The 19,821-nt window shown below is 42.6% G+C and overlaps 1 protein-coding gene across 2 annotated transcripts; it reads right to left on the reverse strand.

Annotated features, from left to right (window-relative positions):
- Nucleotides 1-354: 354 nt before the first annotated feature.
- On the reverse strand, nucleotides 355-18,782 carry LOC109874859 (kidney mitochondrial carrier protein 1). 2 transcript variants are annotated; one of them, XM_020466891.2, is made up of 9 exons: nucleotides 18,528-18,782; nucleotides 18,273-18,420; nucleotides 13,445-13,539; nucleotides 8,826-8,911; nucleotides 6,599-6,694; nucleotides 6,396-6,520; nucleotides 6,159-6,285; nucleotides 4,364-4,444; nucleotides 355-2,030 (listed from the first exon to the last, which is right to left on the reverse strand). In XM_020466891.2, the coding sequence occupies exons 1-9, from the start codon at nucleotides 18,589-18,591 to the stop codon at nucleotides 1,989-1,991; spliced, it is 864 nt and encodes a 287-aa protein (XP_020322480.1). In that variant the 5' UTR covers nucleotides 18,592-18,782; the 3' UTR covers nucleotides 355-1,988. The 2 variants fall into 2 exon arrangements, with proteins under 2 accessions (XP_020322480.1, XP_020322479.1); XM_020466890.2 differs by having other exon boundaries at nucleotides 6,396-6,694; nucleotides 18,528-18,775.
- Between the last annotated feature and the right edge of the window lie 1,039 nt (nucleotides 18,783-19,821).

Consider the following 19,821-nt stretch of genomic DNA (forward strand, 5'->3'; position numbering starts at 1 on the left):
ACCGTCACATTTCAATCCCGCTATAGCACTGAACTTCTGCAAAACGGATTGAATCAAGCCATAAACTGAATTTTCACCATATGATTTAGCATGTTCCTAGAGACTAGGTGTCAATACAGGATTTGTCAATAGACTGGGACGGAGTCTATATGCTCATTACATTCCTGGTCAGATCACAAGTTCACGGTCGTTTTCATTAGCGCACTCCGAAGCCAACATTTTTGGAATGGAAAAACAAGCGTTTCTTAACGTCAGGTAGTCCATCCCCATTTTGCCCCATTTGTTTCCGTTTCATCCTAGTGAATAGACTGGGCTTTACTCCCAGTTGAAGTAAAACATGAGACCAGTCAGAAGTTGATATATGCCTTGCTTTAAAATCAGGATAACATAAGTATTTAAGGGGCTATGACAGTGACACATTGGAATTAAGGCTTTGGGGGCTATAAACAAACCATATACAATAACCGTATTGTCACATGAACACAGTCCGAGGTTCAACCTTAACTCAAGAAAAAAAACTAGCAAGCTCACCTTCAAACGATCTAACTGATAATGGTGAAGAACAAAGTAGAAGAAATGAAGGGTAATAGAGGATCAACAGTTAGTTGACATGTACATTTGTTCTGTGTCTTGGGATCATAAAATGGCAAATCAACAACACCAGCACACAGAAAATGGCATTGGTAGTCAGGTGCAATGGCTAAATATACAACAGCCACATCTCTTGACATTCACTTCCCTGTTACTGCATAGGCCAGGTCAGACTACAGGCAGGTCTCTCTGGAAGTTTAAGAGATATCCTGTAAATGAAAGGTTAAATAGGTTTGATTGGACACCTCGACCTGAACAGGGATAGAATATGGAGTCTCTGCTGCTGTGGCAGAGTAAGAACTGGGGCTCCGTGTGTGTGTCAGAGATAGGGGTCCTGAAATGACGTAAGGGGCGGCGTGCCAATCAGGCTGTCCAGAGTGTATTAATAATATGAACCCAGAATAGTCCGTACACACCGTCCCCATTAACTGTGTGTAGGTCATTCATACACTGTGCCAGGTCACCCTGAAATGAAGAAAGTTTGTTCTAAGGGTGCCCACATGACTGAGTGAGTCAATACACTGAGCCAATTCACCCTGGCATTAATAACCTGTGTGCCATTGTGTGTGTGTGTGTGTGTGTGATTAAGTGTGTGTGGGAGAGAGTTAGTGGTCACCTGACCTCTGATCTTAATCTGGTTATACAACTAGCCCCATTAAAAGTCCTACCAACCCAGTTCTATAATTAGAAAATACTCTGACATACAAAATCCAAACCCACAGCCAACCATCATAACAAATATAAGCTTTCCAGTGGCTGCACAGACATCTATGGTTTCAAAGAGTGGCCAGTCCTTGAGTAAATGGCAAAGTTAGCAGTCTTTTCCACAGCTTCTTTTGGCAGTTCCGCTTGCAACCAGAGAACGCACACCAAGGCATCTGAAATCCATACAATCTGAGGTAAGTAGTGACTGCTTTTAACATCATTTGAGATCCTGTACATCAGGGGTCCTCGAGTACTATTTTAGAAGGTCCGGTCATATAAATTTCCTCGGTTGCAAAGGACCGGATAAATATATCATCGTAGTAACAAACCCCCAACTCACAACCCACATTTGTCCAGGTCTTGTGTGTTTATATGATACCAGCGGTTGAGGCTCGACAGATTCAAAACATAATAATAAATACATAATTTAGGGCCAGTTTCAAAATTATGGTCTTCGCGTCACCTTGCTTTCTGATGGTGCAATTGACCGCAATTTTCACTTCCTCTTTCCCAACCAACCAGAGCTCCATTACGTAAGCAGGAGAAATGTGTCTGAGGGGGCGTGGTCAACACCACCCAGACAAGAAGTGGGAGGCTAGACAGGATACGTCCACCCCTCTTTTGGTCCATTCTTTCCCCTCTCTGGCAGAGTTCTTTCCTCTTCTCCACAGCGCTACATTTCATTCTCTCCATCAGACCTCCATCTTCTTCAGCTGTTCGTAGGTAACAAAGAACTAAGGAGGAGTTAAGGACAAGGCACAGAAAGAGAGAAATAAAAAATAAAAACATCCTTCTCCGTGCAGGAGCTTTGCTAGGAACATAACACATCCCAAACACACCACGTCCACTCCACCCTGTAGACTTCCATTTCCGTTCCTAGCTCACCTCGGTGACCCCCTGGTTACCCGTTCCTAGCTCACCTCGGTGACCCCCTGGTTACCCGTTCCTAGCTCACCTCGGTGACCCCCTGGTTACCCGTTCCTAGCTCACCTCGGTGACCCCCTGGTTACCCGTTCCTAGCTCACCTCGGTGACCCCCTGGTTACCCGTTCCTAGCTCACCTCGGTGACCCCCTGGTTACCCGTTCCTAGCTCACCTCGGTGACCCCCTGGTTACCCGTTCCTAGCTCACCTCGGTGACCCCCTGGTTACCCGTTCCTAGCTCACCTCGGTGACCCCCTGGTTACCCGTTCCTAGCTCACCTCGGTGACCCCCTGGTTACCCGTTCCTAGCTCACCTCGGTGACCCCCTGGTTACCCGTTCCTAGCTCACCTCGGTGACCCCCTGGTTACCCGTTCCTAGCTCACCTCGGTGACCCCCTGGTTACCCGTTACCATCTCCCCTGGTTACAGGTTCTTAGCTCCCTTCTGTAATCCCCTGGTTACCCGTTCCTAGCTCCCCTGGTTACAGGTTCTTAGCGCCCTTCTGTAATCCCCTGGTTACCCGTTCCCATCTCCCCTGGTTACAGGTTCTTAGCTCCCTTCTGTAATCCCCTGGTTACCCGTTCCTAGCTCCCCTGGTTACAGGTTCTTAGCTCCCTTCTGTGGTCCCCTGGTTACCCGTTCCTAGATCCCCTGGTTACAGGTTCTTAGCTCCCTTCTGTGGTCCCCTGGTTACCCGTTCCCATCTCCCCTGGTTACAGGTTCTTAGCTCCCTTCTGTAATCCCCTGGTTACCCGTTCCTAGCTCCCCTGGTTACAGGTTCTTAGCTCCCTTCTGTAATCCCCTGGTTACCCGTTCCCATCTCCCCTGGTTACAGGTTCTTAGCTCCCTTCTGTGGTCCCCTGGTTACCCGTTCCCATCTCCCCTGGTTACAGGTTCTTAGCTCCCTTCTGTAATCCCCTGGTTACCCGTTCCTAGCTCCCCTGGTTACAGGTTCTTAGCTCCCTTCTGTAATCCTCTGGTTACCCGTTCCTAGCTCCCCTGGTTACAGGTTCTTAGCTCCCTTCTGTGGTCCCCTGGTTACCCGTTCCTAGCTCCCCTGGTTACAGGTTCCTAGCTCCCTTCTGTAATCCCCTGGTTACCTGTTCTTAGCTCCCCTGGTCACAGGTTCCTAGCTCCCTTCTGTGATCCCCTGGTTACCTCAATGTAATAATCACATTACATGGCTGAGGTTTAGTTATAGCTGCTACCTCTGCTCAATCTATAGGCCCACTCTCCTAAAAGGTTTATACTTGTTCTAATGCCATATCTGTAGTTAATTAGAATGTAACAAGTGTCGCTGTTTAAAACATTTCATTTATATTCCGATGGAATGTCTGTAGACCTTCGGGTTCCTTGTTGCATAGACATGAAAAAAGTTCATGTCTGTGTGACTGTCGCAACATCCGTTGTGGTTACTGGGCTGCTACAGCAACAAGACCAAATCCACCTGTGACAAGACGGTGCATGAGTTGTAAAATTCTCAGATGACAATTTACTTTTATTCCGTGACTTTTTGTAAATTGTAAATAATGTTGGAGGATAATGAATAAAATAAAAGTAGGCTATTTGGAGGTCATGCAGAAGCTATCATTTTGGGTTTATACTCATTCATGATGTCACTGAGACATCTGTCTACAGACCAACATGCCACAGGGAACAGATTTCTCTCCCCCTATTGTTCTCCCTCAAATCTTCTTTTCCTTTCCCTCTCTCTTAATGCACCAAAGGGACCCGGCCACTCTCCAAACTTAAACCCTTCCCATTTATTTCTCTCCCCCCACCCCCTTCTTCCTCCCCCTCCATCTTCCTCACCACCATTCTGGTCCTAGATCCTTCTGTTACCCTAGGTGAAACTGGATTGCTATTACAGCAGCTGTAATGTGTGTGCAACTGCATTACATAATTGCGTTAGCAAGCATTAGATTCACCCTCTGGCGCCATTGGAATGTCCAAACTAAGGTTGGGATCAATTCCATCAAAATTCCAGTCAATTTAGGAATTGCATTCCTATAAAGAAATTCCATGACCAACTCTACAGATGTATATTAAACTGGAATTAACCTCGACTCTGGTGCAAACCGTCAGTGGTAGATAAATATACACAAAAGAAAACAAAACACACTTCTGTGAGTAGGTGAAAGGATACGATGATGTTCCATGGGCCGAGACGGAGCCAGTTGGGGAAAAAGCCTTTGTAGAGTGCCATGAAGCCCTCAGACCGCGACGTCTAAAGAGACAAAACGTTACACACACACACACACACACACACACACACACACAGCCCTGTACCAATCATTGCCCCGCATCTATGGGCTGTATTCATAATGCCAATTCTGTTGCAAAACGCTTCTTAAACAGAACGGGGAGGGACCTACCTGAATTTGTCCAATACATTCTGTTTTGCAGGTGTTTAGACTAATGATTACACCCCTGGTTCATATGGTGTGTCCTCATCAGGGTTTCCGTTAGGAACATTTACTTTCAGCATTTTTATTTACCGGACATTTGAGAAATACCAATATTAGCGGAGTAACGAATAGCAAAATCACTAGTCTATGTCAATCTACTATCCCCCATAGTAGAAAAGTTCCCCTATTCTATTGGTCAGCATGTTGTTCTGTGCGAGAAATAAAATAGCCTATTCCAAAACAGACTTTGGGACAGTTATGGGACAATAGATCCCAAACTTTACAACCAGTAGTCCTAGGTTACACCAAAAAATAAATCAATTCAAAAGCAATGAGACTGATGCAACAGATCAGATCTATTAGCTTAACATTTTGATATAATGTGAAGAAATAATCATTTAAGCGCAGCAATGCACGCACGAATGCTGGTTCCATAATGCAATTAGCAGAGAAACCCAGGTGCCAGAAGCGCACCACACATGCGAGTGGTTTCATGTGAAAGAGATTAAAATATCTTTAGAAATATGGGAGATCTAAAGATGCAACTAGCATGGGTTGCTAATATGACTAGGAATGAAGTTCGGCTATTTGACAATAAAATAAAAGTTGATTTGAAAACCAGTAGAACATGAGAGAAATAGGCTGGTTTTAATGGCATATGGAAGTCTCTATAAAATAATTTTTGCTAGGCAAGACAGGCCTCATAATAAATAAGATACAAACTAATGAAAATAGACATGAACCCAGAGCTCTATGTAACAAAATATGTTGCTTTTCATCCAGGAATTTTGGGAGCACGGTGCAAATAGGAAAAAGAATCTCCCAGATAATAACAACTGTTGTAATAAGGCTTCACTTTGTTTCGAGTGCCTGAGAAAAAGTGAGTGCAGAGTCAATCGCGTAAAGGCTGCACCATTACTACAGCAAAAATGGCTTGCTTACCGGAGCAACATTTTTATCTTCCTATAGCAGATCACATTTCCCATTCATAAACTATGTTTTGGGCCTTTATACAATTATTTGCGGGCCGTTAACATGACTGAAGTGTAAACAAATGGTTCCATCATTGGCTAGCTAGCTAACAACCTAGTAACTTTACCTGTATATCCAAACATTTGGGGATACAGAAAGGAAAAGGGATAGCTTCTTCAGGAGATCAATCATAGCATTGAATGAACGCACATGGTCATCACAAACCTGATTCTTATTTACAATGACGGCCTAACCCGGACGACACTGGGCCAATTGTGCGCCGCCCTATTGGGACGCCTGTTCACGGCCAGTTGTGAGACAGCCCGGGATCGAACCAGGGTCTGTAGTGATGCCTCTAGCACTGAGATGCAGTGCCTTAGACCGCTGCGATAAGCATGACCATTCAAATGTATTTCCATCGACTGATATTTCCAGACTAAAAGCATTATTTTGTCATGGGATTCCACCCCCCCGGACAATTAGTCGGTGCTAATTTATTTGATCTTTGGGCCAAAAAGCCAGCCATAACCGGCTAACAGAAACCCTGGTGTGCCTACCTACCTGAAGTAAGCAGTCCAGTGTTCCCTGGTAGGTGACAGCTCCATATGTCTGGTTCATCATCCGTGTGCGGACCACGTCTATGGGGTTAGAGGCCAGAGCCCCCGCCAGACCACACGCAAAACTGGACCTGGGAACCAGAGGGAAAGGGTCAGAAGTTCCCTCGTCTTACGCAGCCATATGTTGCTCTCTTGTGGAGTGTTAACAGAGTGGTGGGTGAGCATTGGTGATGTCACTCACAAGAAGTGTGTGTAAATGTTGTCACCCATGTGACAATCCAGAATCAGGTGTTTCTTTGCGAGGTCATAGGCAGGAAGCTCCACCCCCACTACGATGGCTGCTCTCTGCGCTGTCAGAGACACACCCTGTGAGAGCGAGAGAGAGTGAGGGGGGTTAAAAGTGTGTGTGTGTGTGTGTGAAACTGTGTGTGTCCATACACCTACCTTCCACAGTCCCCTGGTTCCTTCCTGTTGGTAGATGTTGATGAAGTTTCCCATCATGCTTCCCTGGATCACACTGCCCTGAGCCTGCATACGGATCTGGGAAAACCAGGAAGGAAAAACTGTTAGGATAAAAGTCAACTCAAATGAACAGAAAACCAGTATGCAGATGACATGAGAGACTAGTGAGAGTTATCAGCACTGGATGACAATTTAACATGGCCTTCGGCGATCTGCCACAAAGAGTTAAGCTTAGGGGGAAACACTGCTAAGGTGTGTGTAGAGCCAGGATGTTAAGGTGCTAAGGGTTCACCAGCTGTCCTCATCTGCATTCTGACCCACTGTGTTCTGCATTCTGGCCTACTTAAAGCCTTGCCAATGCTCTTAAGACCAAACAAATGATAACAATAACAATGTTAATGTGTTGAATGCAGATCAGTCTCATCCAACTTAAAGGGAAATATAAATCTGCCTGCATACCTGGTTGAGTGGTGTGTGTATGTCCAGAGGGTTATTTAAGTGTGTGAATAGAGCTAAGCACTTGACCAACGACCCCCCCCCCCCCCCACACACACACACACAGAGCAAAAGGGAACACACTACCTTTGAAAACACACTGTTCTAACTTTCAGCCAACCCAATTAAATCCTAAAAACACACATACGCCCACATGATATGGCTATTTCTGGTGGGCAGGAGTCTGGAAATATCTCAGTGACTCCCCTCCTATACACACTTCAACCCCCCACCAGACAACCCTGTACCCATAGAATTAATGTAGGAACCTTATTTAGAAACTACAAGTACTTTCACCCCCTCACACACCCTCCAATCCATTAAAACCTCTTAAGGATCTGACCCTTTTTTCATTTTCCGCTTAAAATGACATTTAAATGATATTGTTTGAAAGAAAACACTTTGAAGTTTGTGGAAATGTTAAATGAATGTAGGAGAAAATAACACATTAGATCTGTTAAAAGATAAAGTAAAAAAACATGAGTTTGTTTTTTGTACCACCATCTTTGAAATGCAAGAGAAAGTATTTGCACTTGGGAGTATGGCTAGACGGTACACTGTCCTTCTCTTGGTACATATCAAAGCTGCAGGCTAAAGTTAAATCTAGACTTTTCCTCTATCGTAATCACTCCTCGTTCACCCCAGCTGCCAAACTAACCCTGATTCAGATGACCATCCTACCCATGCTAGAACAAAGATATTTATAGATCGGCAGATAAGGGTGCTATCGAGCAGCTAGATGTTCTTTACCAGTCGGCCATCAGGTTTGCCACCAATGCTATTTAATGGACACATCACCACACTCTATATTCCTCTGTAAAACTGGTCATCTCTGTATACCTGTCGCAAGACTCACTGGTTGATGCTTATTTATAAAACCCTCTTAGGCCTCACTCCCCCCATCTGAGATATCTACTGCAGCTGCTACCGTGTTGTGTCGCTAACATGCTGTGTTGTCGTCTTAGGTCTCTATGTAATGTTGTCTCTTGTCGTGGTGTGTTTTGTCCTATAATTTATATTTAAAAATATATATTTTTTATCCCAGCCCCCATCCCCTTTTGGTAGGTCGTCAATGTAAATAAGAATTTGTTCTTAACTGACTTTCCTAGTTAAATAAAAAGTTAAATAAAATAAATGTATTATTCCAGCCCAGGCACAATTTAGATTTTGGCCACTAGATGGCAACAGTGTGTGCGCAAATTTTTTGACCGATCCAATGAACCATTGGATAACTGTTCAAAATGTTGTATTAAGACTGCCCAAATGTGCTTAATTGGTTAATTCATACATTTTCAAGTTCATAACTGTGCACCCTGCTCAAACAATAGAAAGGCATTATTTCACTGTAATACCTACTGTAAATTGGACATTGCCGTTAGATTAACAAGAATTGAAGCTTTCTACCCATATCAGATATGTCTATGTCCCGAGATGTTTTTTGTTACTTACAACCTCATGCTAATCACATTAGCCTATGTTAGCTCAACCATTCCGCGGGAGGGGGAACACCGATCCCGTATTAATGTAGAAAACCCCTAGCGTTCAGGCTGAGCTGGATTAGGCAGGCCCAGAGAGGATCACTGCTTATGCTCTGAGACAAAGAAACAGAGCCAAAACACTATTTTGTTCAGATCAACCCTGCCGGTCTCTGTTGGCTTCTAATACCCAGGAAACTACTGACAACGTTTACAAGTGTGTGTGTGTGTCTCATTACCTTCAGTACGTCCGTTGGGTTGGCGATGGACGAGGAGATGACTCCAGACAGAACACCACACAGGACGTTGGTCAACAACGTCTCATCTGAGAAAGAGAGAGGAGAAATTCAATTCAGGCTAGTCTTTGTACATTGAATTATAGTTCCTCTAAGTCTCACCCGCGCACACACTACCTCTATGATGTGTGTGTCCGTGTTACAATAGCGTATAATGGAGATATTATGCTCAGCAGAAACTGGGTCACACACATTAACTTGACCTACAACCTTCACACAGCTTGGGGTAGGTACACTCGTAGCATGTTCTGAGCCTAGCACATAAGGAGCTTTGCTGTCCTGTGGAATATATGCCCCAGAAGGCATCTCATAGTTCCTACCTAGTCTTCTTTTCTCATACCTAGTCTTAGGGCTGGGAAATACATTTTAATAAATCAAATTCATTTGATATATGTTTTTGTGTGTTATTCCAAATGCCTGTAGAACAGAATCAAGTAACTGAACATGTATGTCTGCTTGTTCTCATGTTGTATGTTTAGTCTAGTCTCCTTCGCATCTTCTGTGCACCTTCCCATTTACACCAGAGATCTGTATATAATGATGAGATGCACGTCTCTGCCCTAACAATGGGAGTCCTTGTCCCAAAGACAGGAGAAGCAGTTGAAAAAACGTAGGTCCAAAATAATCCCATGGAAAGACATCGGCCTCTTCCTCTGTTAACACACACTAAGCCCCTTCATGTCTCTCACGCCAACAAAGTTGAGATCACATCTTCCTCTGTTAACACACACTAAGCCCCTCCATGTCTCTCACACCAACAAAGTTGAGATCACATCTTCCTCTGTTAACACACACTAAGCCCCTCCATGTCTCTCACACCAACAAAGTTGAGATCACATCTTCCTCTGTTAACACACACTAAGCCCCTCCATGTCTCTCACACCAACAAAGTTGAGATCACATCTTCCTCTGTTAACACACACTAAGCCCCTCCATGTCTCTCACACCAACAAAGTTGAGATCACATCTTCCTCTGTTAACACACACTAAGCCCCTTCATGTCTCTCACGCCAACAAAGTTGAGATCACATCTTCCTCTGTTAACACACACTAAGCCCCTCCATGTCTCTCACGCCAACAAAGTTGAGATCACATCTTCCTCTGTTAACACACACTAAGCCCCTCCATGTCTCTCACACCAACAAAGTTGAGATCACATCTTCCTCTGTTAACACACACTAAGCCCCTTCATGTCTCTCACGCCAACAAAGTTGAGATCACATCTTCCTCTGTTAACACACACTAAGCCCCTCCATGTCTCTCACGCCAACAAAGTTGAGATCACATCTTCCTCTGTTAACACACACTAAGCCCCTCCATGTCTCTCACGCCAACAAAGTTGAGATCACATCTTCCTCTGACAAGTGGTTTCAACTCGCTATTTAGTCAAAAAATATATATAAAAATAAATAGGTCATATGGACACCAATACACATTAATAAAATAATGTCTCAGGGGAGAAGGTGACATTTCTAAAGATATCCTTTTCAAATGTCTCAACTACTCAAATTGCACGCAGAGCAGAACCTACTGAAACGTGAGTATCAATGAACATTGACAAACTAGAAATACATTTTCCAGAATCACTCGCGACATTGCGGTACCACTAGCAGCAATTTAGCCAAAGACTTAAACTAGCTGTCTAGTCTGTTTTATAAATGTGCAAGAAGCATAAAACACAATTATATATCGAATTGGCAACTCGTCATTCTGAGAAATAAGATTGTTCAGATGTTGAAATCGTGACCTAAGTGGACAGGCTAACATGCTTTTTCAAACAGAACATTGTGTTCATAACATATCAACTGTTCAACCTTGTTAGTTAGCAAATAGATTGAAGTTTACTAAACTTGAAATGCAGTATAAAGATTAGCTGGCTAATCACTAGCACGTGGCCTTGAGAGATTGATGAGACGTCTTCATTTTCTATAGCCTAATACAAGAAGTTAGTTATTATTAGTGGATATCCATTATGCCTGAATAGGGCATTTTCATAGACTTGAAAGCCAGATCAGTGATTAGTGTGCCCCCCCCCAAAAAAAAATGGAGGTTAAACTGTTTTCATAAAATAATTAATTAGTGAGTCTTAAGGTTGTGTAAGGCTTATATTTATCCTAGGTATAACTTCACACGCCCGGAATTCATTAGATTATTGCTGTTTGACCTTCAATGGCACAACTCTTATTTACATCGATATATATACAGTGGGGCAAAGAAGTATTTAGTCAGCCACCAATTGTGCAAGTTCTCCCACTTAAAAATATGAGAGGCCTGTAATTTTCATCATAGGTACACGTCAACTATGACAGACAAAATGAGAAGGAAAAAAAATCCAGAAAAATCACATTGTAGGATTTTTTATGAATTTATTTGCAAATTATGGTGGAAAATAAGTATTTGGTCACCTACAAACAAGCAAGAATTCTGGCTCTCACAGACCTGTAACTTCTTTAAGAGGCTCCTCTGTCCTCCACTTGTTACCTGTATTAATGGCACCTGTTTGAACTTGTTATCAGTATAAAAGACACCTGTCCACAACCTCAAACAGTCACACTCCAAACTCCACTATGGCCAAGACCAAAGAGCTGTCAAAGGACACCAGAAACAAAATTGTAGACCTGCACCAGGCTGGGAAGACTGAATCTGCAATAGGTAAAGTAATCTGCAATAGGAGCAATTATTAGGAAATGGAAGACATACAAGACCACTGATAATCTCCCTCAATCTGGGGCTCCACGCAAGATCTCACCCCGTGGGGTCAAAATGATCACAAGAACGGTGAGCAAAAATCCCAGAACCACACGGGGAGACCTAGTGAATGACCTGCAGAGAGCTGGGACCAAAGTAACAAAGCCTACCATCAGTAACACACTACGCTGCCAGGGACTCAAATCCTGCAGTGCCAGACGTGTCCCCCTGCTTAAGACAGTACATGTCCAGGCCCGTCTGGAGTTTGCTAGAGAGCATTTGGATGATCCAGAAGAAGATTGGGAGAATGTCATATGGTCAGATGAAACCAAAATAGGACTTATTGGTAAAAACTCAACTTGTCGTGTTTGGAGGACAAAGAATGCTGAGTTGCATCCAAAGAACACCATACCTACTGTGAAGCATGGGGGTGGAAATATCATGCTTTGGGGCTGTTTTTCTGCAAAGGGACCAGGACTGATCAGTGTAAAGGAAAGAATGAATGGGGGCATGTATCGTGAGATTGAGTGAAAACCTCCATCAGCAAGGGCATTGAAGGGGTCTTTCAGCATGACAATGATCCCGAACACACCGCCCAGGCAACGAAGGAGTGGCTTCATAAGAAGCATTTCAAGGTCCTGGAGTGGCCTAGCCAGTCTCCAGATCTCAACCCCATAGAAAATCTTTGGAGAAAGTCCATGTTGCCCAGCAACAGCCCCAAAACATCACTGCTCTAGAGGTGATCTGCATGGAGGAATGGGCCAAAATACCAGCAACAGTGTGTGAAAACCTTGTGAAGACTTACAGAAAACGTTTGACCTCTGTCATTTCCAACAAAGGGTATATAACAAAGTATTGAGATAAGTATTTGGTCAATAACAAAAGTTTATTTTCCACCATAATTTGCAAATAAATTCATAAAAAAATCCTACAATGTGATTTTCTGGATTTTCTCTCATTTTGTCTGTCATAGTTGAAGTGTACCTTATGATGAAAATTACAGGCCTCTCATCTTTTTAAGTGGGAGAACTTATACAATTGTTGGCTGACTAAATACTTTTTTGCCCCACTGTATACACACTTTATAGTTATAGCATGTGCACATCGCAATGAAAGTGACTGGGAGATATATACATACACTGTACCAGCCAAAAGTTTTAAAACACCTACTCATTAATTTTTACTATTTTCTACATTGTAGAAGAATTGTGAAGACATCAAAACTATGAAATAACACACATGGAATCATGTAGTTACCAGAAAAGTTAAATCAAATAGCATTTTATATTCTTCAAATATATAACTTCTCAGCACATGTGGGAACTCCTTAAAGATGGTTGGAAAAGCATTCCACATGAAGCTGGTTGAGAGAAGGCCAAGAGTGTGCAAAGCTGTCAAGGCAATGGGTGGCTACATTGAAGAATCTAAAATACACTTTGATTTGTTGAACCCTTTTTTGGTTACTGCATGATTCCATGTGTTATTTCATAGTTTTGATGTCTCCACTATTATTCTACAATGTAGAAAATAGTAAAAATAAAGAAAACACCTTGAATGAGCAGGTGTCCAACCTTTTGACTAGTACTGTATGTTAAGTTTCCCTATATTTCTGTAGTTAGTGAGTCTGCGCAAGAATCTCACTTTGATGGACCTGGCCTGAGTGTAATGGCAACGATGTACTGTGGTAGGTAACGTTGTTAAACTGGAACCTAGTCGTTGTGTCATTTTGAGTTAACACTGTGTGAGATGTAGATATATCCAAGTCAGTGTACATTGCAATGCACACACACCCTACAGACAGATTTAGGACACATGTAACAAGGTGAATAAATAGCTATGAGATCTAAAACCCTGATGTGTGTGCGTTCTCTTACCTTCTGGCCTGTCCACCAGTAGTCTTTTGAAGCTCTGGTATGTGCCAATCTTTATGGTCCCATAGGATGCCTGGCGCAACATTGCAGGGGCGAGACTGCAACACAGAAACACACAACGCGTGAGTATGGCGTAAATAAAACAGGCTTAACAGTTACAAGCAAAGGAGGACTTCCACTTATTGCTGCAGTTTTCAAACTAGGGGTCGTGACCCCATGTGGGGTCTCCTAATACGAAAATGTGGTCATGGGAGAATTTCAAAAATCCCCCAAAAAAACGTTCCAGTCAAAAGATAACACACCCACTCATTCCAGGATTTCTTTATTTTGAATAATAGTGAAGACATAAAAACTATGAAATAACACATATGGAATCATGTAGTAACCAAACAAGTGTTAAACAAATCAAAATATTTTATATTTGAGATTTTTCAAAGTAGCCTCCCTTTGCCTTGATGACAGCTTTGCACATATGGCATTCTATCAACCAGCTTCACCTGGAATGCTTTTCCAACAGACTTGAAGGAGTCTGCTTTTCCTTTACTCTGCGGTCTGACTCATCCCAAACCATCTCAATTGGGTTTATGTCCAGTGATTGTGGAGGCCAGGTCATCTTTATGTAACGGCACAGGGGATGTTCAGTTTGCTGCGTGGCTATATTGACTTAAAACCAATTCCATTGGATCGAATGGTGGAGGCTTTTTGCACAGATGGGGCTCCATCTATGGTGGGATGGCCTCTGCACTCTAGTTATGAATGTGTCTCTCTCTGCCATATGGACGCATTGTATGTTACACCGAGAGCAACTGGCGGCAAAGGAGCGGAGCACAGAACTCCGAGCTATACTGCAGCAGGTAAGTAAGACTAAACTACATCAAACCACATTCCCTGCACACACACCTGTTCACAAAACTAAGTGGAGATATGGAATCAGAGCAGGACAATGTTCCATTTCACTCTGAGGCGAAGTATTTGAAATATTTTCTCACGTTCAGAGAGGAACTGTTCACAATGAATGTAAAAAAATAAATGTTAAAAAGTTGACTTTCTGTGTAATGAAAATACATTTTTCTCCTTGCATATGTAACATACATGTTTGGGAAACTGAACGTAAGCACACAGGGGAAACACTAAAACATTCTACAGATGAGTGACCGAATCAGTGGATTCAGAGGAAATCATTCTTATTGGAGAGTGTTTCAAAAGCAAAGCATGCCCCCTTCCCTCAGCTGTGCATGTTTCAAACAGGAAACAGCATCAGTAAGTGTCATACAAACAAACACATAATGACTGCTCACCTCCAACGCTTAGAAGAGCACATTGGGACCTACTTCCCAATCCGTTTTATTTTGATCCTGGATCTGTTGATTGAGCTGTCATGTGACCAAATGCATTCACAGGTCACTAAGGAGGACTTTTGGTTCTGACTCAAAGGGAATACCAAAGATCTTTATAACTAAACCAAGATAAACCACAGCCCGTCATTTCGAATGGGAACAAATTAGTCAGTGAACAGAACAAGCAAGGAGGTGGGCAGTGCCAGCACGAGCTAGCGTAATCCTATTGGCACTCTCATTTGCATATTTCCTTTAGGGAACGCCTACTCTGAAGTGCATGTGTGCAATAACTCAATATACATTTGCACTCCTAAACACAATTTAAAAAAAAACTTTGGCAGAAAGTAAAGTCTACAAAAATTGCCACTATTTTCGTAAAATATTATAGTTTGGGAACAGAAAATTGTACTGAGACCAAATGTTTCACCAATGAGAAATGTAGCAGAATGTTGGCCAAAATCCATTTCGTTCATATTTGGAAGTGAGTGGAAACACCAAGCAGCTGCTTCACATTTATACAACCAGTGAAATATCTGCCTCATTGTTCCACCTGTGGAAATATGTTGCCATCTCCCTCTGAGCATTAATACTGCATTTAAGACAACTGGGAACTTGTCAAAAATTAGCTCCAACTGGGAAAAATCTTTTAACCGGGTCAGCCAACTTTGAATTCCAACTCAGGAACCTTTCTAGAGCTCTGACTTTCCGACCTGAAAGATCACGGTCGTCCTGATTTCACCTCGTATTTTTTCCCCCAGCATCATCAGTGCTCTTGTCTTCATTAAAATATCGATTCAGGTTGGATGTGGCAGCTGAGATACGCACTGTCGACCAATTCCCCTGACTTTGAGAAGCGCTGACTCAACATGCATCAAGAACACCCATCTCATTAGTGATGGTGAGATAAAACATCAGACTAATTTGCAATTGACTATCATAGCCCCACATTAAAACTATGTGATGGTGAACTGAGAAAACAAATCACAAACTGTTAGAATGTTTTTCAATTGACTGCCATAGCACCAAGTAAAAAAGTTAACATTGACTGTTAACCTCTGAGCACGGAACCCGGTAGCGGGCTGAAATTCCACAACATACGGTGATCGCTACATAAATAGTCATATTAAACAGTCATGAAAATACAGGTGTCTCACATGTATCGAAAGCCTAGAATCTTGCTAATCCAAATGCGTTGTCAGATGAAAAAAATTATTTACTGCGAAAGAATACGATGCGATTATCTGAGTATAGAGACCCATAAAAAACAACAATTTCAACCAGCACATGCGTAACAAAATCACATGCTGCATTAAAATAAATAGTTTACCTCTGTTTGCAATCCCAATGCTCATTGTTACACAATGAATGATCTTTTGTTTGATAAAATCTGTTTTTATAGCCTAACACGAAACATTTTGTGAACCGCTTGAGTTGTGAATTCCGTCTCATTCCATTTTCGACGACACATTCCAGGTAAATAACCCACACAGAACGTGACTTTTCCAGTCATGTTGGGTTTCACTGCAATCAACTGGTTTGTTTGTAACACAATCAAACATGGGCCATTTCCCGGGATGTATTGACTGAAAGAAACCGATTTGAAGACAAAGTAATGACATCACTGTGCACCAATGATATGACCACTGTTTTGTTGATTGACTGTATTTTAACCCAATGACCACTGATCGTCTTGAAATCTAGCTGGGTAGATAGCCAATGAGCTGAGGTAAACGGCAGTATGCAATGGTTGTGTGTTGGAAGACCAACCCGGCGTAAAGAGAGTAATTCGCTATTGAAGTTTTATTGCGGAAGGAGCTACGCATTTTAGGCACAGCGTTGTTTTGGTAAACGCGCAGATTCAGCTGTTTATATATCAATCAGTGTGGCGACTAAGTCAGGGAAAGCTAAATCTATGTCTAGATATACAGATGAACACAATTTTAGAAGAAATTGATCGGAAAAGTGAGAGAGTGTTGTAGGACGATTCATTTAGCGATTCCCAAGTGGAGGAATATTTTTTGAACAGAGAGGACACCATTGTAGCCACTGTGTATAATCTGTAACATGCCTGCAGAAGAGGAACAATGTCACCGTTTTGCCCTAGGACCATGCGTCAGGACTACCTGGCATGATGACTCCTTGCTGTCCCCAGTCCACCTGGCCTTGCTGCTGTTCCAGTTTCAACTGCTCTGCCTGCGGCTATGGAACCCTAAACTGTTCATATTTACTCTTGAGGTGCTGTCCTGTTGCATCCTCTACAACTACTGTGATTATTATTATTTGACCCTGCTGGTCATCTATGAACATTTGAAAATCTCGGCCATGTTCTGTTATAATCTCCACCCGGCACAGCAAGAAGAGGACTGGCCACCCCTCATAGCCCGATTCCTCTCTAGGTTTCTTCCTAGGTTTTGGCCTTTCTAGGGAGTTTTTCCTAGCCATCGTGCTTCTACACCTGCATTGCTTGCTGTTTGGGGTTTTAGGCTGGGTTTCTGTACAGCACTGAGATATTAGCTGATGTACGAAGGGCTTTATAAATAAATTTGATTTGAGAGGACTGAGGGTCTTCCAAATATTGAAAGTGTGTAAATAGTTACACATTTTTTTCTCCATTTTTGGGGGAGTGTGTTAGAATACCATTTTGGCATTTTGTATATAATTATTTGTTTCAAAATGTATAACTTCACCAATTTGGCCACTTGGGTACATTTGGGCTACTTGTGTGGGACAACTGGGTGACTTCATGATAAATGTCATGTAGCACACTCATTTTGGAAGTTACCATTCTGAAACTTTGCACAAGTACTGTTGCCCTCTTATGTTTTTCACTGAAATTGTCCCCATCATCCTATCTGAATGTTTGTTTTATCTTGTTCATTTTAAAGATGATAAAAAAAAAAAAATTAAACGTATGTTTTTCTTCATTGTATTACCTAAACCAGATATATTGTGTTATATTCTCCTACATTCAATTCACATTTACACAAACTTCAGAGTGTTTTCTTTCAAATGGTACCAAGAATATGCATATCCTTGCTTCTGGGCCAGAGCTACAGGCAGTTAGATTTGGGTTATGTCTTCAGGCAGAAATTGAAAAAAGTAGGGGGTGCGGGGGGGGGGGGGGGGGATAGCTCTAAGAGGATAATTATTAATTTAAAAAATTTCACATGGTTGGGGTCATGAGAATTTCCAGAGTTCCAGATCAAAATGTGGTCGTTGGCCAAAAAAGTTTAGGAACCCCTAATTTATTGGAAACTTCGCTGGCATGTGTATCAACACACGGATGATCAAATAGCTCGGTATTTATTGAGTAGCAGGTTTGATGGAGACAGATTAAGACAAATACTTTACGAAGAACAAATTTCAATGGTGAATCTGAATTGAACATGCATTTTATTCTAGAACTAGGCTTAATCTGTGCTAATTTTGTGCAAAACGCAGAAAAGGACTTCAATAAAAATGGAATCATCATCATAAGACTGGTCAACACTCACCCTGAATAAAGTGCACTTATTCCCTCCTCTCTGCATATTCTGCCGATGGCGTGCAACATTCCCCGGTATCGAATCTCTCTGTACTTGCTGTCGCCCACTTGGCCTTGAACTTGCAGCCGCGTCTTGGTCAAATCTATAGGAAATGTACCTACACAACGGATAGAAAGACATCAATTGAGAAACAATGACACTAAATTCATGTTAGTCCACCTCAAACACCTATGTCTAGTAAAAAATGAATAAATAAAAACTCACCGCATTCTGCAGTGACGGATGCCAGACCGCCGAAAACGAAAGGTTTCCAGTTGAAGTTGGACATTTGGATACACACTGTAGTTATTCCGGTAGACAGAAAGTATACCGGTGTGTTGTGGTTGCAATATCTGTGGTAAGCACTCTATTAGTGATAGCCGGAGAGACTAACGAATAAACCGGTAAAAAGGTTTCTGTCGCACACTTATTCAGTTCCCTCTCTCTTTTCAGTAGTGTAGCACATTGCGTCGCCACTCCCACCTGCTCTTTCTATAACCCCTCCCACAGCTGTTGCCATAGCAGCAGTGGATCAGGGTTGCGCGCGCCGCCACGATCACAGTTTGCTCACTGATCCAGCTCACTGATCCAGTTTTAGTTTTTGTTGTTGCTGCTTTAAGAATAATATCCTGCAATTATACACATTTTGCCACGAGGCAGAGAGAAAACGTGTAAGAGCTGTTTGTAATGACTGCCTGAAATGTCAGCCTGTTTGGGTATGAGTTTTGGCCTGCCTGGTGACATCACCAGGTGGTAAATGAGTAAATAGACCAATAAGAAAGTTCAACTAGGTCCTACAATTACTAAATAAACAGTTGATAAGGCTGTGATAAACACTCATCTGAAATTAAAGTAGCTAAAAGCAACACAAGAAAAATATAATAATATAATAAATATAATAATAAAAGGCATACAGTGTTTGTTTGATCCTCTCTTTTTGAGTGACTGGCTCCCCCTACTGCTAGCAACAGGATTTAAGGTGCTGCCTAAAAAAGTTGTGCAGGCACAGCCCTCACTCCATTAGAGTAGAGTTTCACTAAACTCGGTCCAGGGACCCCTCCCCTTGATTCAAATCCCCCAGGTGGTGAGGATAGGTAACAACATCTCCACCCCGCTGATCCTCAACACTGTGGCCCAACAAGGGTGCGTTCTCAGCCCTCTCCTGTACTCCCTGTTCACCCATGACTGCGTGGCCATGCACGCCTCCAACTCAATCATCAAGTTTTCAGACGACACTACAGTGGTAGGCTTGATTACCAACAACGACGATACGGCCTACAGGAAGGAGGTGAGGGCCCTCAGAGTGTTGTGTCAGGAAAATAACCTCACGCTCAACGCCAACAAAACAAAGGAGATGATCGTGGACTTCAGGAAACAGTAGAGGGAGCACCCCCCTATCCACATCGACGGGACAGTAGTGGAGAGGGTAGTAAGTTTTAAGTTCCTCGGTGTACACATCACGGACAAACTGAATTGGTCCACCCACACAGACAGCGAGGTGAAGAAGGCGCAGCAGCGC

Source organism: Oncorhynchus kisutch, linkage group LG30, assembly GCF_002021735.2.
Source record: "Oncorhynchus kisutch isolate 150728-3 linkage group LG30, Okis_V2, whole genome shotgun sequence".
Taxonomy (NCBI): domain Eukaryota; kingdom Metazoa; phylum Chordata; class Actinopteri; order Salmoniformes; family Salmonidae; genus Oncorhynchus; species Oncorhynchus kisutch.

Excerpts from the sequence above, each read along its gene's own strand:
- LOC109874859 (XM_020466890.2), bottom strand. The coding sequence starts at position 18,591 with ATGTCCAACTTCAACTGGAAACCTTTCGTTTTCGGCGGTCTGGCATCC. Across the intron at positions 6,695-8,825 it reads ACCCAACGGACGTACTGAAG|ATCCGTATGCAGGCTCAGGG; the intron begins GTAATGAGACAC and ends TGGTTTTCCCAG. Across the intron at positions 2,031-4,363 it reads TCGGCCCATGGAACATCATC|TTCTTTGTTACCTACGAACA; the intron begins GTATCCTTTCAC and ends ACTCCTCCTTAG.